The sequence below is a fragment of the Mixophyes fleayi genome, chromosome 1 (genome assembly GCF_038048845.1).
Source record: "Mixophyes fleayi isolate aMixFle1 chromosome 1, aMixFle1.hap1, whole genome shotgun sequence".
In the NCBI taxonomy this organism is placed as follows: domain Eukaryota; kingdom Metazoa; phylum Chordata; class Amphibia; order Anura; family Limnodynastidae; genus Mixophyes; species Mixophyes fleayi.
In genome coordinates this window covers 354,513,882-354,541,568 of record NC_134402.1, presented here as the reverse complement: position 1 = coordinate 354,541,568, position 27,687 = coordinate 354,513,882, and the positions used below count along the sequence as shown (strand labels likewise).

General features: G+C 40.0%; 1 protein-coding gene across 1 annotated transcript in view; it reads left to right on the top strand.

The window, feature by feature from the left end:
* The first annotated feature begins 3,730 nt into the window (after window positions 1-3,730).
* DNAH10 (dynein axonemal heavy chain 10) overlaps window positions 3,731-27,687 on the top strand; it is a 145,858-nt gene continuing 121,901 nt past the window's right edge. The window contains exons 1-13 of the mRNA XM_075177193.1: window positions 3,731-3,985; window positions 5,006-5,137; window positions 6,044-6,195; window positions 7,652-7,760; window positions 8,167-8,282; window positions 9,369-9,597; window positions 10,121-10,278; window positions 11,152-11,382; window positions 11,479-11,669; window positions 22,728-22,926; window positions 24,280-24,474; window positions 24,614-24,784; window positions 27,041-27,217. Of these exons, the coding sequence (XP_075033294.1) occupies window positions 3,760-3,985; window positions 5,006-5,137; window positions 6,044-6,195; window positions 7,652-7,760; window positions 8,167-8,282; window positions 9,369-9,597; window positions 10,121-10,278; window positions 11,152-11,382; window positions 11,479-11,669; window positions 22,728-22,926; window positions 24,280-24,474; window positions 24,614-24,784; window positions 27,041-27,217 (2,286 nt within the window). The 5' untranslated portion in view covers window positions 3,731-3,759. The remainder of the gene's footprint in view (window positions 3,986-5,005; window positions 5,138-6,043; window positions 6,196-7,651; window positions 7,761-8,166; window positions 8,283-9,368; window positions 9,598-10,120; window positions 10,279-11,151; window positions 11,383-11,478; window positions 11,670-22,727; window positions 22,927-24,279; window positions 24,475-24,613; window positions 24,785-27,040; window positions 27,218-27,687) is intronic.

Sequence of the window (27,687 nt, the reverse complement as noted above, 5' to 3'; positions counted from 1 at the left end):
AGTGCGATGCATTTTTGCTCCCGAAACATATATATATGCTAACCTATGCAATACAATGCAGAGGGTGGTTTTCGGTACAATATATATTGATCAATATAAAAAGAGGCTATTTTAGTGTTGCTTAATCCAGCGACACTTTATTATTATAAATAATAAATCTTAAATAATATAAATAATGCAACAAAAAAACACCTTTTATATTGCATTTTATTTTATATGTTCCTTCTCCCTACACCATTTTTTTTTCTTTTTAAACACACCTGGCTGATTATAATGGAATCTATCAAAATGCAAAAAGCCCTATAGACTAATAGGGTTATTTGTTTTAGGGTTAACCTAAACCAAATAATATTAGGGGTGGTACTGGACGGAGGAGTAGAGCCATACTTGTCAACTCTCCCTGAATCTCAGGGAGACTCCCTGAAATAGGGGTGATCTCCCTCACTGAAGAGTCTGGCATTCTCCCTGATGCTGAGCCAATACAATATGTGGTTGGCTTCGTCATCTGTGGCATGATGACACAGTTCAGAAATTGTGTCCTATGTCCATGTATTGATGCCTATGGAGGTGGCCATTTTCATGGAGACCAAGATTTAATCAAAGACTGACAGGTAAGACAACATGACCAGTAATGGAGAAAGAAATGTAAAAGACACTTCAGTCTCTAGAGATTCATTAGCTGCTTTTCTTTAACACATAGTTGCCTACTCTCCTGGATTGTCCGGGGGGGGTCCCGCATTTCTGGGAGACCTCCCGGGAGAGCAGGGCAACCTCCCAGTTCTGGCTATTCAGACATTGGCCAAAGTAAATACATGAATCACATATTGGTTGCTTGGTTTATCCAGCAGCCTATTCAGGGCCAGCCCGACAGGTATGTACAAGGTGCCCCTCAATGGTGGAAAAGGAATCCCAAACATCCCCTCCATGCTGTAAGCTTTCTTTGTTTGTAACTTTATGTTTGTGAGAAGGACAATAAATGTATGGTCAACTCTGTGTCTACCTTTTTCCTCCTTCCTCTTAGAAGGGGCTTTAGCTGTGACAGGTGCCACAACTTCTCCCCATTGCTTTTTGAAACAGTTGTCTTGTTTATGTGATGAATTAATAGTGCAGTACTTGATGTATAGCGTAGGATGTCATATTGAATGCCATATGCATACTTGCCAACTCTCCTGGAATGGCTGGCAGGTTCCCAAAATCTGGGTAGGTCTCTGGGTAGGATTAGAACCACCATGACACAATTCTCAGGGAATCGCATAATTTTGTCCCACCCCCTTCTGTAAAGTGACACCTAAGCCTCTGGAACAACCCAGAGTTTGCCTCAGGACTGTACCCCATCACATGTAAAAGATGGACGTCTCATAACATTAAATTCTTTTAACACATAGTCCCTTCTACCATTTCCCAGATTTTCTGCTCTCTAGAATTGCTTTAGGATACCAACCTCAGCATTCTACCAGTATCTCCAGATTTTCCACTTTTATCACGACAAAATAAAATGAAGGATCCCCAGTCCCCATTCTGTGCTGGAGTCCTTCTGTCTTGGTAGGTCCTCCTCCAGTGACCTGATCTTAACATTCTATTCGCTCTTTACTAAGCATAACCAATCCACCAAGGAAAGACAGAAGCTTAGATAGGAGGAGGACATGGAGAAGGTCCTTGGCCCGGAGGATTAGACCCAAATCAGTGAATCTGTTGCTAAAATCTCCATTTGTACACGACAAAAAGAAAACTCGTACAAACACCTATTCAGCTGGTACCTGGTACCCACAAGATTCGGGATCATCTGCCACATTGCTTCTACCTTATGCTGGAGAGGATGTGGAGGGGAAGGCACCCTGTCTCACAATTGGTGGACTTGTCCCAAAATAGCACATTTTTGGAAACGGGTGCGTTGCCTGATTGAAAATGTCACACATGTTCGTCTCCCTGACAATATTTCCTATTATCTTCTCCCACACACAGTCCCTGATACACCGAAACACACACAAAAACTGATTGGACACATCCTCGTGGCAGCGAGATGCCTTATTGCCCTCAACTGAAAGAAAACTTGACCCACCCACTGTCCAAACACTCATTACGAAAGTCTGGTAAACACATAAAATGGAACATATCACTAGTATGATTCATAACCATCCCCTCCAGTCCTCCTCCACTTGGAACGCTTGGACCCCCTATTTTACAATAGGCCTATAGAATGAGCACCACTCCTAATTTACCATACGTATTTTGGTTTCCATCCCCCTACTCTCTTTACTAACAGCCACCTCATCACCCCCCCCCCCCCTCCTCTCCCATCTCCTTCCATTACTCACCCCCTTCTTACCGCTCAGGACCGTCGCTCAGGTAACCCTGTGCCACCTCTTTGCTGTATTGTTCGAGATTTACAAATTTGCTTATTATCAGATTGCAATTGGTTCCAATTTGACACTGTACACCCCTCCCTTCTTTCCCTTCTATTTCTACATCCCTTCCCTCATACCCCCTCCTTTTTGACATGCAAAAATAATCAATAAACAATTTTAAAATAAAAGTAAAAAATTACCCCTAAGCATCATTACATCACAGGCGGCACATCACCTCCACTCATACCCCCCACCTTCAGGGGAGCACGGAGGATTGTCGGGGGGGGGGGTGTTTCTCCCCGCCAACCCCAAAAATAACAAAAAAAAAAAAAAAAAACGAGAGAGAGCTGCTGCGCATGCGCAGCAGCTCCGTTTCGCCAGCGCTGTCCTAAACAGCAGCCACGGCAGGGGCGGATCTAGAAAACTACTGTACCCGGGGCGATTTAGGCCCCGTCCTCTTTCTAAAATCTTAGGCTGCCGACAGCTGCACACTATGTGCAGGTCCGTCCAGCCGTGACAGGCAGGGACAGTGTGCTGCCCGGCTGCTCTGATTGTGTTTTAAACACAATCAGAGCAGCCGGGCAGCACACTGCCCCTGCCTGTCATGGCTGGACGGACCTGCACATACTGTGCAGCCGTTGGCAGCAAGTGTCTGCTAGGGGGGGCGATCGCCTCTATCGCCCCCCCCCTGGATCCGCCACTGAGCCACGGCGCTGTCTAAGAAGCGTCTGCGGCGGTGCTGTATATAATACAGCACAGCACCGCCGCGGACGCTTCTTTGACAGCGCCGCGGCTGCTGTATAGGACAGTGTCCACTTTGTTAGCGCAGGGGGGGTTTCTAGAGACTCAGAAACCCCCCCTGCGTGCGCCACTGACCTCCCCTTCACAAACTCCAGAATGGAATATCAAAAAGTTGGGAGGCATGGCGATATGTCTTGTATTGTTCTATAAGGTATGACTGATTTATGTTTTGCGGTGTATTGTTTCAGCTGTAAAACAAACATAACCACATTACTTTCAAGTAGTACACTTGAAAGTAATGTGGTTATGTTTGTTTTCTTGTATATTTTTCTGCAAATAAAGTATACGTATTTCTTAACAAAACGCCTACAATTTCACCAAAGCATCTCTTCGTGAAATTCACTTTTAATGTTCGATATTACTGAAATTGCCTAACATGCATTTCTAAAAAATGTATAGATAGTTACACAGAGTATCCATAAACAATGCCTAATATAGCTGTAATTATATGCATGTATCATTTCTCACGATACAGTCCAGTGGTTACCAGGCGCATGGATATGAAGCACTGGATTTTAGGAGTTGCGCACGCAGTTATAGACCCAAGATGTAGTGCCGGCAGCGTGGCGTTGCCATAACGACCACAAACTGACAGGCAGCGTACACAGAGAACATGTCCCTGGACGATCCGCGCGTGGAATGGATCCGGGACCGGGTGTACTGCGGCTTCGGCCTGACAGACCCCAGCTGCTTCGAGGAGCTGCTCAACCGGAACGACGGGGAACATGGGGACAAACTACTGCGGTTTCTGAACGAGAGCTCTGTGGACGAGGGATCCTCAGCGCTGTTCTTCTTCAAAAGCATCAGAGAGGAAGAGGTGGAAGTGGAGATAGCTATGGGTAAGACATCGGGCGCTGTGGTGTGACCCACACCGTGTGGGTGATGCTTATCTGACTGCACTGCATACTTATAGTACTTGTTACTAATTGTCCCTCCTTAATTGTAACACAAGTCTAACTTTACACATATCCACACCATAATTACTATGGTTAGTGGTAACACAACCCCTGAGTGCACAGTGTCCAGTGTAGACGGGAAGATAAACGCAAGTTGTATTTATATGACCTGTAATGTATTGTTCTATGCATACCTGAGAACTTGTAATGACGATCCCAAAGTTACTTTTTTGGTCTATATTAGCTGAATTTGTGTAGTTTATGGCAACTTTTGATAGTGTAATTTGAGTGCCTCAAAGTATGACTAGCTAGAAAATTGTGGGTAATATTTATTATAATAGCAATTCAACCTCTCCGTGCATGTGACTAATGATACCATCTGAGTTTCCTTTGCTATGATTGCTTATCTTGCTATGCTATACTCTTATAACAGCTTCCATATTAATACTGTGTGAACCAGAATGAAAAGTTGAAAAACTAAAACTGTTTGGATGTGAGAGACACTCGGATTGGGTCTAATCTGCACTCCAGCACTCACAGATATATTGCATCCTGGATCTAGTACAGTGTTGGCTAACCTGTGACACTCCAGGTGTTGTGAAACTACAAGTCCCAGCATGCTTTGCCAATATATAGCAGCTTATTGCTGGAAGGGTATGCCGGGACTTGTAGTTTCACAACACCTGGAGGGTCACAGGTTAGCCAACACTGATCTAGTAGTACTATTGTGTGAGAATCATCAGTCTCCTCCAATGAATAATTGATTCCTGCAAAAGTAGTAAGGGTGCCATTTCAATGGCAGACTCAAGGAGAATAATGGTTTATTTAATTTATGGACCCTATAACTGAATCATAATAAAGAATTTTTAATCCATATAATTGGATAAATTGTACAATCTGACATGTTTGAGCTATATTGAGAGGCTTGAATTCACAGACTAGTTCGTTGTTTTTTTGTTTTAGAACCTGAAGAACTTTTAAAGTTAAACATTGTTACTGATGAAGAAGAGACTAACAATCCTCTACTAAGAAATGATATAGAAGAGCAGAGCAAGGAATCTGAAGATACAATCTCGCTAGATCCATCTAGTGACAGTAAGTATTATTACAGTCAAAGACTGAAATGCATTGTGTGGGCTCTAATGGTGTTTCAGGTTTAAGGAATTGAAGCAATTCAAACTTTGTGTGCACAGTTTCAAAAGAGAAATGTAAATTATGGTGGCAAATCATGAAAACATAACATACACTTATTGTTTTACTTTTTCATGAGATATTCATATACATATCTGACAAACTCACATTTTCTATTACAGCTTTTAAACTTTGTAACTGACAGAACACAATTGATTAATGGAAATAAATCTTTGGTATAATCTTTCTATTCTATCGAATCTCACATCAGTCCCTGTAGGGCTTACAGTCTAAATTCTCTACCAGGGGCAGGCTGGGCTGGGGAGCAGGAGGGCATCTGCCCCCCAGGCAGTTCCCATAATGGGCTACCTTGGCCTGGGTCACTGGGCCAACTGCATTTTTGTCCCATTATAATAGGCTGCTTAGTTGAGTCTTGCCCCTCGGGTTGAAATCTGCCAGCCTTCCCCTGTTCCCTACCACACACTTGGATCTATTTTTGCCAGTAGCCAGTTAACCTACTAATATGTTTTTGGACTGTGTGGGATGAATCCGGAGCAACCGGAGGGAATCAACACAAACACGGAGAGAACATGTAAACTCCACACATACAGTGCCATGGTAGAAATCAAACCCATGACCTGAGCACTGTGAGACAACAATGCTAACCACTGCGCAACAGTGCTGGCTTTTGCTTCTATTTTTCCAATGGATTGTGACATCTGTAATCTTTTTTTCAATGTCAATCTATTACCATTTGTCTCCCTCCATTTTCAGTTGCATTCTAAGGAGAGATACATGTACACAATGGTTATCTTTGATCTGCAAATGTATAAATTGACAATACAAAATTGTTCTTTTTCCAATGTTTAGACAATGGTAATACAGCTGACGGAGATACTGGGACTCCACCTACAGAAGTAAATGAAAAAGCAGAAGCTACCGCTATCTTGGAAACAGAAAGTGTTCCAGATTCAATTCAAGAAAGAGCTCCTGGAGTAGATGTTGCCCCTATTAATCTTACTGTAAGCTACTTTTTTAGGTATCTAAAAATGTTTCCTTCCCTTCCCTCCCATCCTTATAGGTATCTTTGTCAAGGACATACAGAATCATTCACATACAAGGACAGTTTATGCTCAGGTGTTGTCCCACAATGGATTATTGAAAACACCAAGAGGTATACTTACTAAACTGCGGGTTTGAAAAAGTGGTGATGTTGCTTCTAGCAACCAATCAGTTTCTAGTTATTATTTATTTAGTACATTCTACAAGATGACAGCTAGAATCTGATTGGTTGCTATAGGCAGCAGTTTAGTAAATATACCCCCAAGTGTTAATTACATGACATCATACAAAACATAGTTTCCCAAATAACTGTATATATCAAGGTAATGTAAACCAACTTAAAAAAAAAAGCTAAATGCTAATTAACCAACAGAGTGTAAAAATGCTAGAGGGCCTATCTGTATTGATAGACATATAATTAAAGAGCCAGTAAGACACTATAGGAGTACCAAAGTGTTTATTAACCAAATGTAAACAAAGAAAGTGTTTTACTCTTATGTCTGTACTATCATCTAGTACAGTGATAAGCACTTTATTCCATATTGAATAGATCTTGACTTTAAATGTGAGACATCATACTACCTGCAGTGCACCCGCACTGCAAGGGGATTGATCATGTCACCAGAGGTGGTATAAAAAAAAATACTGGATTTTTTTTCACTGTTATAGTTGGTGGACATGATAGCCCTATTAAAATGACCATGGAGGCTAATCAGTCATTAATACATTATCTTGTGCTAGTGACAAGGATTGATAATTTTGTTGTCACCAATATTTACCGAAAATTGTAATGCTCCCTGTTGCTACCAGCTACCACCAGCCGCTGATTTGGGTTAAGAAGAATGTTAGTAATGATAATGAATGTAGTGAACTATGCCTGATTGCGTGATAGGTGAGAAATTTAGTGAATGGGCTATTTGGCAACTGACATATATATTGGCAACTTATTAGTATATTAGTACATAGACAGAGAGAAATTATTTGCCCTATATTCCATACTGTGTATGGATACATGAACCCTCTATTGTAAATTATAAATAGAATAGAAAGCATTAAGGAGTTCCATTGACAATATAATTATGCAAGACCATACGCTGTGGACCTCCTAAAGCACTCCTGGTAGCTTTTCAATCTACAATTAGGTTAAAGTTAATAATTTAAATGCATTGATAATAAATATCAAACAGTAAACTTGAGTATACACACTTACTGCTTATTGTACTTTTCAACTGTCCCTGAGAAAACTGCCCCTGCATCTCGATTACCAGTTGAGAGGGGTTGGGTACGAAATCCCGACGAAAGAAATCCCGACACTTATCCTGCCAACATGAAAATGCTGACAGGATAAATCCCAACATTTCCATTGGACCTACACTGAGAAAATGTTGACAGTGACAATGCCAATTTTAATTTCAGAAAACTATCAAACAGAAGGTTTACTGCACTGTTCTTCATGTTTCATTCAATTGCATCCCTGAAGAGTTTGCAGATTTCAGTGCCTTATTTTTCCTGCGAAATACCCAAGGTAAAGCATCTGTTTTTACATATGTATCTTAGCGGCAGTGATGTGCATATATCGCAGAACCCAGGGCAGCAAAATAAAGAGATTTCACTTAAAAATGCTTTTTTTCGTGATGCAGACAGAAATGTATTTATTTGATTTATATACCTTGTTGGTAGATGTAATAATTCTTAGAGATTACAATATTTTTCTTTTAAATTTCACATAGCTCATATATAGATATGTATGCTTGTTAGTATAAAGGGTGAAAAGTGCAGCAAAATAGCTAGACACACTCATCATTCTTCAAAATATAGTCACGTTTACAGAATCTGAGATGGGATTTCAACTTTGCTAAAACTGGGAATTCTGTTCATATTAATACTACTGCATCTGTGTGCAAGTGTTAATGCTGTGCTTTTGTGTGCAGAAACTATTCTGGAGCCCAATGATATACAGGAGGCTCGTGATGTTATGCCAATGTTTTTGGAGTATGGAGTCTTGAATGGAAATCCTCTGCTGATGCTCAAACAAGTCTTTACACAGGTAGCGTAGCAAATATATGCTGATACATGTGCATCTGTCATACAGGTCTAGAAATCTGAGTCTAAAGATTTGTTAAGATTTGGACACTTGGAATGAACCCTACTTTCCTGATCTAAGGATTTGGGCTGCTTGACTTCTTCATTATGTTACCCATGGCTATATTGTTTAAGTAATCTCACATTGGGACTACACAATAAGGAGCTGGACTAGTGTCGCTCAGAAAGAGAGTTATTTTGGACAGTCTGTGTGACAATTTGTCACCACTGCTGGAGTGGCAATGCACTTATTCTGGATCATTTGCTGTATCCCGGCACTAGAGTCTTTTTATTTTGTTTCAATTTATATTGTGCTTGAAATAAAAGTTCCATAAACCTGCATTTAGACTTGCATTGTTGGTGTTTCTCATTATAAAGGCAGTGGGAACAGTATAAGTAAGCAATCTCTTAACAGCATATGGACTTAATGCATTAAATCAATTACAGTAAACCATCAATATGCTGGGTCTCTAACACTTCCCTGTTGTTTTCTGATTTCTTTCGTCATTGGAGCTTTAGTTTATGATAATTTTAGTAATGTTTTTAAGCAGGGTTTCCAATTTAAGAGCAGTGTTATTTTTTACTTATTTAACAAAGTTGCTACACAAATTGAAGCAGTTAGATTTTATAAGACTTTTGAAGGATTATTACTCCTTTTTGGCTTTTTGTAGTTACATTTTGAAAGTCTAACACACTATTTTTAATTGTTGGTTAGATAAACTCTCTTCTTTTCCTGAAGTGTCCCAATTTTCATTTGGCTGGGTGTATGCAGTCTCCTGCAAATGCTTGTCCCCCGCCGCAACACCATATGTCCAACATTATTAGGTTATAGCCTCAAAAAAGTAAACTTCCATTTAAAATGGTGTAACTTCCTTTCTTATTGGTAATTATGGATATTTTACAGACTCTCCAACATCCCTGAAGCCTTTGATTTATGGAGGATAGCAGGTTCTTATTTAAGACTGTATCATCTATAAAGAATGATATTTTGTTAATATATTTTTTATTTTATTTCTGAGTATATATTTTTTTGTTTCTGTTTGTTATTTAGGTTTTTATGCCTCTGCTGTCTTACAATCAACACAAAACCGGAAATGGTTCTCTTCAAGAGGATCATGGTCGACCACCAGGATCTTCTGAAGATTCAAGTGAAAAAGATTCCACAAAGTTGGGACAACCAACTGTAGAACTGAGAAGCGTTCAGTTAATTAGAGATGAATTCCTAATGAATATGCAAAAGTTCCTGAACCATATTCAGCAAACAATTCAGCAGCTAGAGGGCAAGTTTTTCTAAAAATGTTATAAACTGAAAGGTTATGATGGCACCATGTACTATATAATCTCTCACATTTATGGCATTGACAGATATAAATGGTTGATACAGTTGACATCTTTTAAAAAAAATGTTGCCTGGGTTATAAGCCAGAAGTGATATTATTATTATTATTATTATTATTATTATTATTATTATTATTATTATCTACTATTTATAAGGCACTATAAGGATATGGCAGCAGCGTACATTGGGAGTTAGAACATACAAGGTTATTTCATAATAACATAAGTAAAACATTGACAAAGTGAAATAAATATAAACCACACATTTACAGAATTAAAAAACGCAAAATTACATAAATACGTAAGGAAAACACTAGGAGAGAGGGCCTGCTCATGGAAGTTTAAAATCTAGGGGGAATATGTGGACACAGAGAGGGTGAAACTGACTGGGAGAGTAGAGGTGGTGTATGCGGAGGCCTATGATACTAAATCTGCATATTCTCTCTGTCTATATGTCAACTTTAGGAGAAATAAAATTAGAAATGCCAGAGGTAAATCTTGATGTTGAACCTACCAGGTTGGCAGCAGACGAAGCTGCTGTGGAAAAGCTTGAGCAGTGTGTGATGAACTGGCAGACACAAATGTCAGCAGCTCTGGAGGAACAGCTACAAAAGAAACCACAGGTATCTGTATTATACATATTATACCGCAGGTATCTGTATTATACATATTATATCGCAGGTATCTGTATTATACATATTATACCACAGGTATCTGTATTATACATATTATACCGCAGGTATCTGTATTATACATATTATACCGCAGGTATCTGTATTATACATATTATACCGCAGGTATCTGTATTATACATATTATACCACAGGTATCTGTATTATACATATTATACCGCAGGTATCTGTATTATACATATTATACCGCAGGTATCTGTATTATACATATTATACCGCAGGTATCTGTATTATACATATTATACCGCAGGTATCTGTATTATACATATTATACCGCAGGTATCTGTATTATACATATTATACCGCAAGTATCTGTATTATACATATTATACCGCAGGTATCTGTATTATACATATTATATCGCAAGTATCTGTATTATACATATTATCCCGCAAGTATCAGTGTTATTTGTATTGTACCGCATGTTTTCTACATTGACAGGAGAGAAAAAGAGATTCATTTAATATAGAATTAAAATGTGATTTGGATAGACTAAGTGCAATCATTTAGATGAATACAAGAGAAAATATAAATGTTTGCTTACAGGAAAATGATAACTTGTTTGGTATTAGGATTGAAAAAACCATTAAGATTAGCATGTGTACAAAAAGTGGTGTGTACAAGTTGGGATAAATATATGGGTAGTATGGAAATGACGTGCTTGACATGTAAATTTGGCAACAGGGAGAAAATTGTTATGATAACTCATAAGACTGTTACAGTTAGTTGTATGGTGAGTGTTTGAAATACATTTTTAAAAATGAAAATGTATACATTTTCTAATATATTTTAAATTGTTTTCAGGGAAATGGACCTCTGGCTGAAGTTGACTTCTGGCGGGAGCGCAATGCCACTTTAAGTGCCCTTAGTGAACAGCTGAAACTCCCTACAGTGAAAAAGGTCTTGACTATATTGTCCATTGCAGGCCCTGGCTTAGTCCAAAATCTCGACCTGACAGTCACTGAGTTAGCAAAGTACCATGTTGAAGCCGCGGATAATGTTCGGTTCCTCTCCACTCTGGAAAGACATTTAAAGGTCAATCTGCTAAATACAATTAATTTGCCAATAAATATGATATTATCTGCAAAAACTCACCATAGCCGTAATTGTTTTCTCTATTTTCTCCTGCAGAATTTGACACATGGTACAGGTTTTAATGTAGTCTTGGATACAATTCCATCAATGATGAACGCATTGAGAATGGTGTGGATTATATCCCGTCATTACAACAAGGATGAGAGAATGGTCCCTTTAATGGAGAGAATTGCCTGGGAAATTGCAGAAAGAGTCTGCAGAGTCCTTAATATTCGTACTTTGTTTAGGTAAGTTATTTACCAGTATAATGAGGTTATTCATATCACAGGTTCAACATATGTATCAGGTCACAAACAGAACATTATAGTAATATACTCATTTATTATTTTTTAAGCAAATGAAAAAGCTACATACTTGGACCAGTAATTTTTAATATCTTTATTGGTGACATTGCAAATTGTATTGAAAGGAAAGTATGACTTTTTGCAGATGACACAAAGATATGCAACAGGGTAAACACACCAAGCGGGGTAAAATAAATGATTGATGATCTAGGTAGACTAGAGGAATAGCAAATACAGTGTAATGCAATATCACGTACTTGGGCCTCAAAAACCCAAAGACTAAATATAGTAATAATGGCACTATATTGGAAACTACTGAGGAGAAAGGGGATCTGGGGTCACTATTTCAGCTGTCTCAAAGGCAGGCAAGCAATATAACAAAGCAATGAGAAAGGCAAGTCAAATGCTTGGTTGCACAGGGAGAGGAATCCGCAGCAGAAAGAAGTAATAATGCCACTGTATAGGTCATTGGTACGGCCTCATTTAGAATAATGTGTTCAGTTCTAGAGGCCATATCTCCAGAAAGATAGAAATGCATTAGAAACTGTACAAAGAATGGCAACTAAAATGGTGCATGGCCTATATCACAAACTTATCCGGAAAGACTTAAAGATCTTAATATGTATAGTTTGGAGAAGGGAAAGGGAGGACATAATAGAAACTTTCAAATATATCAAGGGTTTTAACAAGGTACAAGAGGGAAACATTCTTCAAAGGAAAAAATGTATTAGAACATGAGGACATGCACTCAAACTAGAGGGAAGTAGATTCAGAGGAAATCTGAGGAAAAATTACTTCACAGAAAGGGTAGTGGATAAGTGAAATAGCCTCCCTTCAGAGGTGGTAGAGGCTAATACAGTAGACCAATTTAAACATGCTTGGGATAGACATAAGGATATCCTTACAGAAAAACTAAGATAAGGTTTGAGGTTACCATAGGTTAAAAAATGGGCAGACTAGATGGGCCAAGTGGTTCTTATATGCCGTTAAATTCTATGTTTCCTCCCTCATGGCCTTCGGGTCCCTCCTCTCCAGCACCTGATATGTGGGCTTGGGCTCATTGCCTGTTAAAGTTCGTGCAGGGTCTGGTCAATGTTACATCTTCCTTGGAAAGGAGCATGGAAACTACCACCCCTTCTAGACCACTGAAGCATCAGTCCTGGTAGAGATCACAGAGGAGCTGTAGGTTCCCAACAATTCACAGATTGAGAAGAAGGAGAAGAAGATATAAACTGTTTCCTTACCCACCTCCCCTCAGTTGGAAGAGATGTTGGTTTCAGGTCATAGCTTACAGGTCTCGCACAGATTGCAGTTCCATTATCCTCTCCCTAGCAAGGAGCTGGTAAAATGAGTCTCCACCTAGGGTAGATGCTCCCATGGCAAACCTGTCTAAGACCATCCCCATTCTGATTCTTAACGCTGCTACTTTAAATGATAGCATGGATAAGAAGATTGCAGTCACTCTTAATGTCCATCTACATTGTGTCAGAGACCTACCTTAGAGCCATCTTAGCTTCGGCTTGGGTCAATAAAAGAGTGTAGATGTGGTCAGAGAAACTCACGGAAGGAGTTGCAATGTGGTATGCCCAGAACGGATTTGCTAACTCTGGATGAGCTTATCCGCGAGACTTCCAAATATCTAGGGGACTTCGCCTTTATTGGGGCTAGGATTAAATTATCAGCAATCTTGGCACACAGTGCTCTATGGTTTAGGACCTGGGAGGCAGATGTAGTACAAAAGGACTCTAGAATATTTGCCCTCCTCTGGAGAGGTCTTAGTCGATCCTAAACTAGATAAGGTTATTTCCCTGGCCACAGGGGGAAAGAGTTTCTTTCTACCCGTTAATACCCCCAGACCTAAGGGTCGTAGGCTTTAGTTCTTTTGTTCCTTGGGTAAAGCAAATAGCCCTCTGGAGGTCAAACCATAGCAGAGGAAAACACACTTGGGCAGCTAGGCATACAGCAGATAAACGTTGGCATGATGGGCAGGTCACCCACCTGAGATTTTCTGTGATGGTGACCTGTGTGCTTATCGTCTAGAACAGATAGTTTGATTCCACCTCAGACATCTGGGTGAGAAGAATCATAAGTCGAGGAGACATCATAGATGTCCTGAAGACTCACACAGACGATTTTTCACCAATGACCTTCTCTACTGGAAGCCATTCATTCCTTGATCTCCTCAGGGGTAGTTGTTCCGTCCCTGAAGAGCAGAAGGGATTGGAGTTTTACTCCAATCTCTTCTTGGTTCAGAAACCGAATGGGTCCTTTTGACCCATTCTAATCCTAAAATCTCTGAACTTCCAGATTTTCTCAACAGGCAGGCCCTTCACCTCGTGAAATGGTCCCTTCACCTGCAAGTCTTCCAGTAGGTAGCGGACAGATGGCATCAGCCAGATGTTGACATAATGGCACCTTGGTTAAACCACAACGTGGAGTGCTTCTGCTCCAGGTCAAGGATCCAAAGTGTTATTGGTAGATGCCATGTCAGTACCTTGGGACTTCCGTCTGATTTACCTGTTCCCTCCATTAGCTCTGATTCCACCAGTGCTAAAAAAGGAAAAAAGAGAGGGTGTGCATGTGATTCTGTTAGCACCAGACTGTCCAAGAAGTGGTACAATGTCATTGCGGTACAATGACATTCTCAGCATGACAGATTGTCCTTCAGACCACGCTTAATAAGCCAGGGACCTTTACCTCTGTTGGCTTTACCGGTGTGGCTGTTGAAGCCATGATTTTTAGAGTGAAGGGTTTTCCGGACAGCATGATTCAGACAATGCTCAGGGCCAGAAAGACGGTTTCTGCCAGGAGTTATGACAGGGTCTGAAAGATCTACATCTGCTAGTGTGAAAGGAATCCCCCCTATTCCTACCTCTTCCTTTTGCATGGTCTATCTACTTCTCTTGCAGGAGTGTCTGTATGGGTGCTTAAGTTTTAGCTTCTTGAAGATTCAGGTTTCTGCCCTATCAGTTTTCAATTAGAGAAAGTGCAAACCTTCTTACAGACAGTTAAATCCTTTTCTCTGAGTCCTGTTGTGGTCACTAGATGTCCATTCTTTGTGCTCTTGTTCTTGTTTCTGTTCTTCATTGTGCGCCTTGGATTCTCACTCCTGCTGTTGGAGAACCTGTTTCTCTATTCACTGTTGTGTTCTTTACTCCTGGTTCTGTCCATGTGACTTTACTAGAAAAATACTGTCCATGCTGCCTATGAGGGTATAGAGAGGGATGAGCTTGAACTATAGGGTGTAATTTAAAGCATCCAAGCTCCTGTACTGCACCTCTATAAGTATAAAAATCCCATTTTTAATATGTTATCTGAAGGGTGTTAAAGTTTAGTTTTTAGGGATGGAAGTTCTAAATTCCTAAATTGGGGGTAGGTATGCAAGGTGAGGCAAAAAGGGAATAGGGGTAATGATTTATGCAGTACACAAAATGTTATGTTTGACAGAGTTATGTCCTAGAGTATTAACAAATGTCTTACTATATTTACATTATCAAATAGAGGGGTGTATTTTGGTTGAATGCTTCCTCTGCAATAACCTTTAGATGATGTCATTTAAGGAAAAGAACACAAAATCTTTGCATGGAATGTCAGCGACCTTAATGATGACCTGAAAGGGCATTAGTCTTTTAACAACTAAAATAATGCTCTTCTGATGTTATATGTTTGAAATAGACACATCTAATTGGTAGTGAACTTCTGGCTTTGAGGACTCCCTGGGTATGCTATGCCCTAAAATCAACTCATTCTAGAGGGTTCTTGATTATAATCTGTAAGCAACTTAATTTTGTAATGGAACAGATAGAAACTAACCCTCTAGGTAAATTTGTTATGATTTGCTCCAGGATAAACTCTTGCCCACTTATAATTTTATCAGTTTACCTACCATTACCATATGACTATATTAAAAAGGCATTAAAAAATGTATTTCATGACACACCTGGACAGAGCAGTAGATAAACGGAGGGGGTGGGGCCCATCACTTGATACTTCACCTCTTGCTTTAATTGTGATTTGAAGGGTGGGAGGATAAAATTGTCCTGTATGTGCATGACATGTTTGTATTTCTGGAAGATTCAGCCAAGTTTTTAAAGGGTTTTATTAGAGGTGGTAGAGGATTTGGTAGTTATTTGTAACTCAGAATTAATTGGAATACATTTAACATTTACCCCAATCAGGGAAGTATCCTGCTGATGGTTCAAACCAGCTACCTCTGATATGAGATATGATAGAATATGTCCAATTGAATTTAACTTAAAGTTTACATTAAAACAAAGGTGGACACATGGACAAAATTCCTCAATATAAGCCTTTCTAACGGTGAACATTATCCACCTAGCAGCAGTTTGTTTTGTAACTAGCCAGCCCCTCTTGTGATCATCATACAAGAAGAAAAGGGAATCCGTCCTCCGCATAGCGGATGTCCTGTCCACATACATTCTTAGAGCATGGACCACATCCATTTAAGATAGGGATTCCTGATCTGAAGCAGCAGTCGCCTCCTGGAAGACTGGCTACACAGTCTCTTGATTAAGATGAAAACCAGACCACTTTTGGTTGGAGGGAAGGTATTGTGTACTATACAGCCCTGTCAGATAAGCTGAACGACAAGAGAGAGCTCCAAGTTCCGAAACTTTCCACACAGAATCGATGGCGAGGAGAAAAGTCATCTTACAAATTAGGAACTTGAATTCAGTCAACTCCAACGGTTCAAAAGAGAATGATTGAAGATCCCTAAGCACCAACTTCAAGTCCCAAGGTGCCGTAGGTAGTACATAAAGAGGCTGGCTGTGTTGAACCCCTTGGCGGAAAGTCTGCACCTCCGGTATACCTGCTAGCCTTCACTCAAAATGTATTGAGAGGGCTGATACCTACACCTTCAGGGAACTAAGGCGAAAAACCATCCTGCGAAAAGGCTAAGGACCTGGAGAGTCAAAAAGCTGCCATATGACAAGTCCTGCATTCGCACCAACTGACATCGGTCCGCCACACTATGATAATTTAGGGCAAAGACTGGTTTATTGCCTTCAACATGGCATCATTAACTTTGGGGGGTCAGGTTGCTGCAATGGCCCCTGAATCAGTAGATTGTGTCGATGTAGAAGCCGTCATCCTTTAACGACTGCCATAAGCAGTACGTCCGCATATCGGATCACTGTAATTCCGCAGTGTCTGATGTCATGTCATGTTCATGACATCCACTGTGCATGCCAAGGGGTCTCTGGTCCTGGAGCAGAACCTTGGCACCTAGCGATTGTGGCAAGACGCTATAAGGTCCACATCCTGAGGTCCCCACTTCTGTATCAACCATCGAAATACCCCTTGTGTAGAGACCATTCCCCTGGCTTAGGTAGTAAGCTTCCATATTTTCCGCACCCAGAGTGAATATCGCCGAATTTGCCGAAACATACATTTCTACCCAGAACAATAGCTGTGTTGTCTCCTTCATTCGACTCTGGCACTCCTGGTGCCGCCTTGTCGATTGATGTACGTCCCAGCCATGACATTGTTCGACAGGAGGCGGATTGAACCACCCTGAAGGAATGGCTGAGCTCTCCATGCAAGTAGCATGGCTCGAAGCTTAAAAATATTTATAGGAAGTGAAACTTCCTGAGCAGCGGCAGTGAAGAACTATTACTCCCCAACCTTGAAAACTGGCATCCGTGGTGACTTTTGTCCAGGACCACAGGACAAAGAACCTGCCCACCTTCAAGTGATCTGCCACCAACCAAGAGAGAGGAGCATAATGGGAGACAAGTGGAGTGTCTGAGAGGCTAGCTGAAGGTGGGATCCCAACCAGTTGGACAAGAGGTCCCACTGAACCATGCGAGAGTGGAACCATACAGAAGCGTTTTGAATGTGAAGACCATCTCACCCATTAGTTTCATACATAGTAGGATGTAGACCTGAGGAAAGTGCACCTTGTTGATTGGTAGAAACACCTTCTGCAGTCTGGTGTCCAGTATAAGGCCAAGGAATACCATCCTCTGACAGGAGACCAACTGGTATTTTGGTTCCAGTACAAATCATCCAAGTATGGGATGATGCAGACTCCCACAGTACACAACCGTTCTGTCATGATTCTTGAAAAGACTTTTTTTTTTTTCTCCTGTAGCCTGACATTTGATGTTGTCCAGCTCTGCACCTAAAATAACAGATCCGGCATCAAAATTCTTCGATCTGCAACTGCTGATGCAGAGATGGAAGAAGACACTGAGTCTGCATTCTGAGCTGCCTCACATAGATAACATGAGGCATTCTTTCAGATGTAATGCCAGATGAAGCAAATGAGAATCCTGTAGACGTCAGCAAGCTGATCTGCCCACGTCTCTATCTTTCTAGCCACCAAAGTGGAAGAAAGCATGGTCTTTGGTACTATTTTCAGTACTATTTTTACGAGTAACCGAGCCAGGTACAGGAAGAGTGGTATGGCATGCCTAGTGCGGTACAGGTGTATCCACCTAATGTATCTGGTCCCATTGGGCCATCTCATCCAGCTGAAGTGGAAAGAGGCTAGGAAACTTACGCAGTACAATCAATTTTCTATCTGTCTGTTTCCATGCTGACTCAATGAGATTCGTCAGCTCTTCAGAAGGAGGGAAGCAGATTACACGCCTCTTCTGCCTCTTTCCCACTGGACCTCTGAATCAGAGACCACTAAGAGAGTATGAGCAGACTTATGCCTTTTATGGGAAGTCCGGGTTCTCGAGGACAAGAAATGTATTTAATTTTTCAAGATCCTGTACCAATGAAGTAGACTAAGAAGCTTCCGTCTGGATTTGACCTTGGGAACCAAGAGTAGCTGAGAGGACAGAAGAATCTTCCCCCTGCAACCTTTGAAGATATCGTAAGGGAGACAGTCTTAGAAGGCTGCACTAATACATTATGAGCCAGAGTGATCATCGTCTCCACTACTGGTATCTCTGCAGTATGGGCGAGCAACTAAAATAGTGCCACTATCGACTGTCCCAATACAGTCACCTACGCTGGTTTCCCTATCTGAGGGGGGCCCTCATGTGCACCTGCCCCAGCTATCTGCATCACAGTCCACACAAACTGACCCCGGATCCTACCATCCATTGGGTAGTTTAGTTTTACATTTTGCAGAGGTAAAATATTTCACCTTGTTTGCTTTACCTTTGTCAGACATGTTTCGCAATATTTAGGATGCGACAGAAATAGGTAACCTGCAACTTTATATCAATAGTCGCAGTTGCACTACACTTTTATTTTTTAAAAAATGAAAAATTTATATATATATCTACATTTTTATACATGGCTATATATAGTTATGTGTTTATATAAATACACATACATATCTCCTACCTCTACAGGAATAAACCCAGAGTTGTACTCCCCAACATAATTTTGTGTTAATGTACATAACAGAATAATCCTCACAATAGAATGATTCTCAATAGAATAGTAAAACTATCTATGTGAAGGAATTAGTAAAAGTATGTAAATATTCTACAAAACTAATATAAGGCACTCATCCATACAGAACCATGTCTAGGGCAGAGTACCCGCAGATAGAGAGCAACCTATCAGATAGACAAAGTATACACTGCCGATTAGTAGCAGCTACTGCTGCTGTTACTGATCAATCAGTAGCAGCAGATAGAGAGCAGCCTGTCAGTCAGACACAGTGAGCCTGATTCATTAAGGATCTTAAATGAAGAGGTATCTTATTTCAGTCTCCTGGACTAAACCATGTTACAATGCTAGGGGTGCAAACTAGTTTTCTGTATTGCACATAAGTTAAATACTGACTGTTTTGTCATGTAACACACAAATACTTGATAGCTTATTTGTACACTGAAATTTAAAGTTAATATGTGTGTGCTACATGACAAAACAGTCAGTATTTAACTTATGTGCAATACAGAAAACTAGTTTGCACCCCTTGCATTGTAACATGGTTTTGTCCAGGAGACTGAAATAAGATACCGTATTTTACGCTCCATAAGACGCACCTAGTTAAATCGTGGTATAAACAAAAAGTCTTAGTTAAATAGCCCCAATGGGACAGTGTAAGCCCGGTGGGCACAGTCACTTCTCCAGGAAAGTTCAGCGAGTGGTATATCTCCTGACAGCTTCTGGATGTCTCCACATATATGGAGTGTAATGAGAGGACGTTCTGCGGTTGCAAGCGTGTGCTAGAGCCGCCCAGAAGGCCACATACAAAAAGTAAATGATGGACTTACTCGATTGGTGGAAGGAAAATCACCTTCTGTATAGTTATTTTCCCGGGTTCACGGTCCGTGGTAGTATGGAGTGGAAACTGCAGCCGCTCCGTTCGTCTGTGTGAGCGCACATGTGCAGATAGGGGCTGGCGGCCCAGCTGTTTCTTTAAAGTTCTCTCCTCTCATCCGTTCCCCGTTCTAACATCTAAGGCTGCCGGCGGCTGCCCACTATGTGCAGGTCCGTTCGGCAGTGACAGTGTGCTGCCCGGCTGCTCTGATTCACAATCGGAGCAGCCGGGCAGCACACTGTCACTGCTGAACGGACCTGCACATAGTGTGCAGCCGTTGGCAGCAAGTCCCCGATCGCCCCCCCCTGGATCCACCACTGCCCCGGCTGGCGTGTCATGGTAGCGTCTTGCCAGCAGTATTCGCTCCATAAGACGCACTCCACTTTTTTACGTCTTATGGAGCGAAAAATACGGTACCTCTTCATTTAAGATCCTTAATGAACCAGGCCCAGTGTGCTGTTGGTCAGTCTCTGTGAGGTGAAACCACTCAGGAGTTTCTTCAACTGTCTCCAACTGTCACTTCTCCTGAACTGGCTCCAAGGAACATACCAATTTGTGTAGGGGGAGCAGTCCTATATGAAAAGGACATATCCCTCCTCAGTTTTTAGCCCCTATATGTGTGAAATATTACTTGTATCTGTCAAGTAAAAATGATGTGTAATACAGTTTGATATATGGCTATATACAGTTATAAATACAGTTTACACCAGTAGACCGTAATACAAGAATTCAGCAATGTACTTATCCCTGTAGGATAGATGAAGTACAGTCAGGAGGAGAAAATCCTGTCAGCAAGGATAGTAGCAGAATACACTCCTTAATAATCCTCTCAGGAGTGTACTGTTGCCACAGTAGCTTGTTTTCCCTCCTTTAGGAGTATACCAAGTCCCCTGATGAGTAGGGGTGTTCTCCCCTCTGGCTTCCAGGCATGCCGTCTGCGATGTCTTGCTATTTTTTAAGCAGCAAAATGTCTCCTCTGTGTCTCCTTAGAGGCTGTTTTATCCTTCCATGGCACTTATTTTTCCGAGTGCCCCTCTCCTATTTTGAGAGGGGGAATTGGTATGAGTGCAAAGATGGCTGCTTCATCTTGACATTGCGGCGCTCTATGCCACCAACGCTAGCGCCGGATAGTCAGTTTAATAATAATAATAATAATAGTTTACAGCAGTGATAGCCACTGTAACTATAGGAAACAGGCACAGCAAATACGTACTTTCTGTGAGAGCCACTGACAGTCATCTGTACATCTACTAAGACTGCCTGTGGCGATTAGTTTCCCTCAGCAGACTATGCCTGTCAGCACTGTGTAACTAAAGTACAGTACACTATACAAATTACTAATACCTTAATCAAACAAAAGAAAATAAAACCCAACCTACAGAAATAGCTGCAGATCAGCTAAAATTAAGCCCAACTCCAATGGACACTTATATAACACGGAGGAGCTACAGCAGGGTTGTCAACTCTGAAATGAAAAACAAGCAACTGCTAAGTGAAAAACAAGCCCAAAACAAGGCCAAAGTAGTCTTAAAAACCCCAACTTACAGGGGACAGAGGTGTTACTGTAATGAAAACCACAATGTTTATTGTTCATTATTAAATAAATATATATAAAGCTTTCTACAATCTGTCTTCAATGTTTCCTCAATAGAACATTGGTTAAAATAAAAATAAACTACTATACCATGGTTCATACAGCATCTGGTACAGTAAAACATTGATCAATTGTGTTCTCACTGCTATTAAATGCACTAAATGGGAGTTAATAATTGCAATACTTTATTCATCTACTATGAATGGTGACCAGTCAGGGACAAATACAAGATTAAAAGTGAATGTAATTAGAATAATACTCAGTTTCCATGCAGTCAGAGGACATGCAGTTTCACCTTAGGCAATTAATGTGTTAATATGTTAACCCTTAAACAGGGTCACATCTTAAATCCTGGAATGGTCCCGACTGTGCCCTACATCTGCCAGGCTCAGTGATACTAATATTCTACATACAGACAGAGCACATATAAATATAATATACAGTATACATAGAGAAGATTCAGTACAAGATACATACTACATACAGATGTACTGACACAAGAGACTCCTTTCTCCATTTTACATCCCCCTGGTTACTGGGGCCCTCAGCTATACCCACCCTGTGCAGGTTCCCCACTAAACCACACCAGGAGATCCGGATTTCACACGTTCTTAAATCCCCAGGCTTCTCTCACCTCTTCCTAGTTCTGCTGCTTCCTTCAGCGGAGAGCTCCTGCTAACACACACACCTGCCAACAGCTGACGTTATGCCCACTTAAGAATAGGCCATTAGCGTCCAACACTGAACAAAGCAATAAAGCTTTTTATAAACAAAAAAAAAAAAAGTGCCGAGCTTGTAAAGGCCAAAAACCGGCAACCCGCAGCAAGCAGAAAAAAAACGCAACTTAAAAATAAGACAAGCCCAATTCCGCTTGTTATAAGCGGAATTGGCAACTATGAGCTACAGGGGTTGCAGAGGGGAGGAGCTTCTGTCAACAGTTTAACTATTTAAGTGCCAACTCCTGTGCCCCCCTTATACAAACCCATGGTATCACTGTCCCCCAGATTGGATGAAAGAGAAATGTATTTTTGTGTACTCTGTCTAATTATGTTAAACTCAATAAAATTGACTTGATTTAAAAAAAAGAAATTGTTAGATAATCCAAGTTAATGACATTAATAACTGAAGATTCAATATGAGATGCTGTTTACAGCGAAAATAGAGAAACTGCAAAGAACAAGACGCTGGAAGCAAAACGAACTTTGGAGTTATGGAAAAGTTGCTATTTTGAAGTTCGTGCCAAGATCGAGGCTTCAGGAAGGGACCAGCGTTGGGAATTTGATAGAAAGCGTCTCTTTGAAAAAACTGACTATTTGACAACTATCTGCCAGGATCTTTTTGATACTTTGCAGGTACTGATGGATTTTTAATAATAATTTTAGTTAATGATTTACTATGAAAATGTTGCTTTGAATGCGATACCCTTGATTACTGGGCTCTTTCAAGTTGTTCTGCGTAGGATGCATTTTCCTGATCCAGGAACAACTGGAAACGACATGTGTATTATGGCTGCTATATCATCCAGAAATGCCCACTTTTCTAGATCATATTTTCTTTCTCTTCAATCTCATTTTTTGGTATGGGGACATTTTCATGCCAAATGCAAGATAGGATACAGATTTACAAAACGAAAAATAAAAACGTTGTTGTCAGCGTTTTTCTTTACCACTGCATATATACGGGTATGTGGTCGACTGCTAGGCATTTATTTGGTCGACATTCAGAAAGTCAACAACATTAGGTTGACAATTCAAATGTCGACAGTATTATTAGGTCGACAATTCAAATGTAGACAGTGTTATTAGGTTGACAATTAATTTCAAATGTAGACAGTATCATTAGGTCGACAATTCAAATTTAGACAGTATTATAGAGTTAGGGTAGGGTTAGGGATATAATTTGTTGATTTAATAATACTGTCTACATTTCAATTGTCGGCCTAATATTACTGTCAATGTTGTTATTGTCAACTTTCCAACACTGTCTGTATTAAGGTGTTGATCATGTAACTGTCGTCCATATGTATCACACCAATGTCTATGTGTACCTAGCAAAATAAAAGATGAGGTATTAGACATACTTGCCTACTCTCCCGGAATTTTCAGGAGGTTCCCGAATTTCGGGGAGTCCTCCCGGACTCCCAGAAGAGTAGGCAGCCCTCCTGGACCCTAAAAAATGCAGAAATTAACGGCATTGAATACTGGGGGTGGGGCTTAATCGCATCATTAAGTCCCACCCCCGTTAATCAGTGCTGGGAATTTAGTCAGTTTATAGTGAAAACACCCTCCTACCCCTGTCACGTGACCTGTCCTCCCGGAGGACAGAGTCACAATATCGGCAACTATGGTAATAGATCATATTTTGATTAAAACAATCTAAGCCTGCTCTCCAGCATCAAGGATATTGTTTTTTCTTGTTTATTCTCAGCTTTTATTGTAGCAAAAAGTTAAAATAGTCTCTAGTAAGATACATTTTCATATGTAGTGTTCAGTAGTACTTCTCTCTTATAATCAGTTAGCATAAAATATACGGTAATTCAAATTTACCACCTATTTTATCACAGAAGAGAATGTCTAGTCACCATTTATTCAGTTATTTTTGAACTTCAGTTTACAGACTACTGACGTAGAGTATTAAATTAGAGAGTAACTTATGTAGGACTTTGTGAAAAAGAATAACATTTTAAGACATTTCAAAATGTGCAGGTCTTGGAAGAGTTTTACAACATTTTCGGACCTGAGTTAAAAGCTGTCACTGGAGATCCCAAGCGTATTGATGATGTGTTGCACAGAGTTGATGGTCTTATCAAACCAATGGAAACTCTATCATTTGATCCCTTTAATATAAAATATGCCCATCAGTGGAAGATTGTCATGGACGACTTTAAAAATGAAGTTCAGGTAAGTAAAAAGAGAGAAAACGGTGATATATTTTAGCATGATAATGTATGGCAATAATTCTATGAGACAGGGCAATGTGATATACATGATTATCAGTGTTTTCAGCTGAAAATGTTGCTTTTATGTATAATGTACACAGGCTATCGAAGGAGAGGCCATAAACTTCATTGATGAATCATTTAAAACACTTCGCTCAGCTGAGGCTGCATTCGACATGTTGTTGAAATTTAAGCACATCCGCTCTCGAGAAGCCATCAACAAGCAGATGATGATGAAATTTAACGCTATCCTGGAGCAGTATTGTAAGGAGGTATGTAGGTGTGGAAGTAATAAAGAATAGCAACTTAAACTGTATCCTCCATTATTTATTGTGCAGAACTGCGACAAAATAGTGGCTTTGAGGACACACGTGATGTGTTTTTAAGCTTTTAAACTCACATGCATCTTCATGCTCACCTTGTATATCAGCAGTAATAATCTTCACATGGATATTTTGCCCATCCTATCATTTGAATGTTTGTGCTAATAATATAGTGCTGCATTAAATGATAATTTCATTTTTTTTAAAATCTTTATTAAAGTTATTATTTGCCCATGACATGTGTCATTGTTTTTGTTTTGTTATCGTGACCCCAAAAAATATTCTTGAAGCTTCTGTGCATCCAAGTTGCAGTTTCCTTGCTTGTGCAATTCTGGTGGACAAAGGGGAGCTTGCAGTGATATCTTAATACTATGTACAGTGATAATGGCAATAAACTGCAACTAGCAAATTCAATTGCAAACATACATCCAATAGCAACACTGAACACTAACTGTCTCTCTGCTGTGTCATCATCACCAAGCTAAAGGTTGCACCAGCTAGTATTAGAATACTTCAAGTGAACATCTGAAGAGAAAGACCTGCAGAGAAGTTAACACAACATGGAGTTTGATGAGATATCTGCAGGCTATACCTTTTGCCTTGTGAACCATTGCCACTTAACTCTGTTTTACTTAAGTGTCCAAGGAGGAGAGGACTGATGCCTTTATGATCTTATTAAATATGAAAGCTTATGATGTGTTTTATGTGATATTTTTGTGTATTTTGTCATCAAGGGCAGAATATGTTGACCAGACCCCCAAAAAATCTTTTTGGCTATTTGTTATCACTAACGTTCAGTATTCCCAACTCAGTCCTTGAATTGATCAACAACCAATACTTTATCACTCAATAATTGTCATATTTTATGGACTCACTGACAGAATTGAGTGTCTGAAGGGTCCTTTACCCTTTTTATCGTTGGAGCCTCATTCCTAAGAAGCTCGTCCAATGGGAGGCAGCCCAGAAAATGTCTCAGTTGTATGAAGTTGAATAATTTATGTTAAAGTTCAGAGTGCTTTCTTTATAAACTATTGAAAATCAACCAGGATTCCCTGTCAGAGAGGTCATAGGCAAAGTGAATGTCTGTCTTAGTCCAGGGTTGAGAGTAGTATTGTGAGAGGCCCAGGGGGAAGTCAGGATTATCCCATAATTGGAGAATGGGTAGATAAGTTGAATGTGAAGTTACTCTGATTCTTCCACATCATGGCTGAATAAGAATTGATGAAGTTTGACCCCAGCCGCCCAAATTAGTTGTTTTTTAAGTAAGGATACGCATGTTCTTGGATGTTTGTTGTTCCAAACGAGCTTAGAGAATCATTTTTGGATAACTCTAAATTCTGAGATGGTCACCTTGATTGGGAGAGTCTGGAAAAGGTAGAGCAGTTTGGGGAGGATATTAATTTTAATTGCAATGATCCTTCCAAGCCACAATGTTATGAAGGGTATCCAGAAGTGGAGATCAGATTTAATCCTATAGAGGAGAGATGGGAGATTAGGACTACAGAGACTCCTAAGAGTGCATAATATAGATACCTAAGTATTTGATGTTCTTTTCCTGCCATTTAAAATCAAAATAAGAGGAGAGGCCACTTTCCTATTTTTTATGTGAGCTGATATTTAGATACGTTTTCTTCAGTGGGACTAACTACTAGCTAGATTTACTGTATACAGGCTAATCACCATTTTTTAGAAAGGAAAAGTCTGAATTTTAATTGTACTATCATAGCACTGTAATGATATGTCAAAACCATACTGTTAGAACTGTCTGTATTTAGGCTTAATTTAATATAATGTAATATATAATGGTATTTGGGAGTGGAACCACAGTGCCATGATCTCATTACAGAATCAGTATTTAGTGGTTTTGCTTTGTGAATATCAAATGATACAAGATCATAATTTATTTGAGGCCTTGGTTGTAGCCTAACCAAACAATATATTGCTGATTATTGCTTGGAAAATAAGTATCTGAGCTTGTTAGGTATCAGAGTGATAGTGACGATATTTTAGTAGTGTAACAATTTAATGGCAAAATTTCACATTTGTCCAGTATAAGGTGCTATACCAATTTTAAAATTGAATGGTTATTATGGTATGTTCTTCCTGCCTAATGCACAGCCATTCAGCATGCATTGCATATTGAACTGAATTTTAAAAATTGCTTCATCTTTTAATATGAAGTTCACTCTTTATTTTGCATTACAGGTGGATGCAGTGAACAACATTTTTGTGAAAAACCTGAATAATCCTCAATTGTACAAGAATCATCCTCCTGTGGCTGGGTCAATATATTGGGAGAGGTCACTTTTCTACCGAATCAAACATACAGTCATTCGATTCCTGGAAATGGAAGAGATGTTATCTTCTGAACATGGGAAAATGGTATTCATTTAAATTACACCTGTTAACTTCACAAGTGGAAGTAGACATATTTTAGGCTGTATCAATATTTAGAAGAATGCAGCCATTGATTCATTAGGAACCAGTGACATTATCTCAGACATGTTACTTGTTCCTAATCTAGGCTATAGAAATGCAATTCTCAGAAATATTAGTTCAGCCCATATGATGGCTGTCTCTACTGTGTGTAGGAGCATGTGTACTTAAAATAAACACTGAATTCTATCATTACATCTTGCTAGGATTAGCAGTCCTACCGTTCCGTGTTGCATTTTTCATATATGGAGGTGCATATTTACATGGAGAAGCAGGAGGTGAAGTGGCATGTATCCAATCAGGGGTATTTCTTCTTCAGCAGTAGCGGGATACTGGAGTCTTTTTGTAGTCTATAAGCCACCTGATATCTTGATTCCACTCTGTTTTTCCAGTTCCCGACATGTATGTGGGCACAG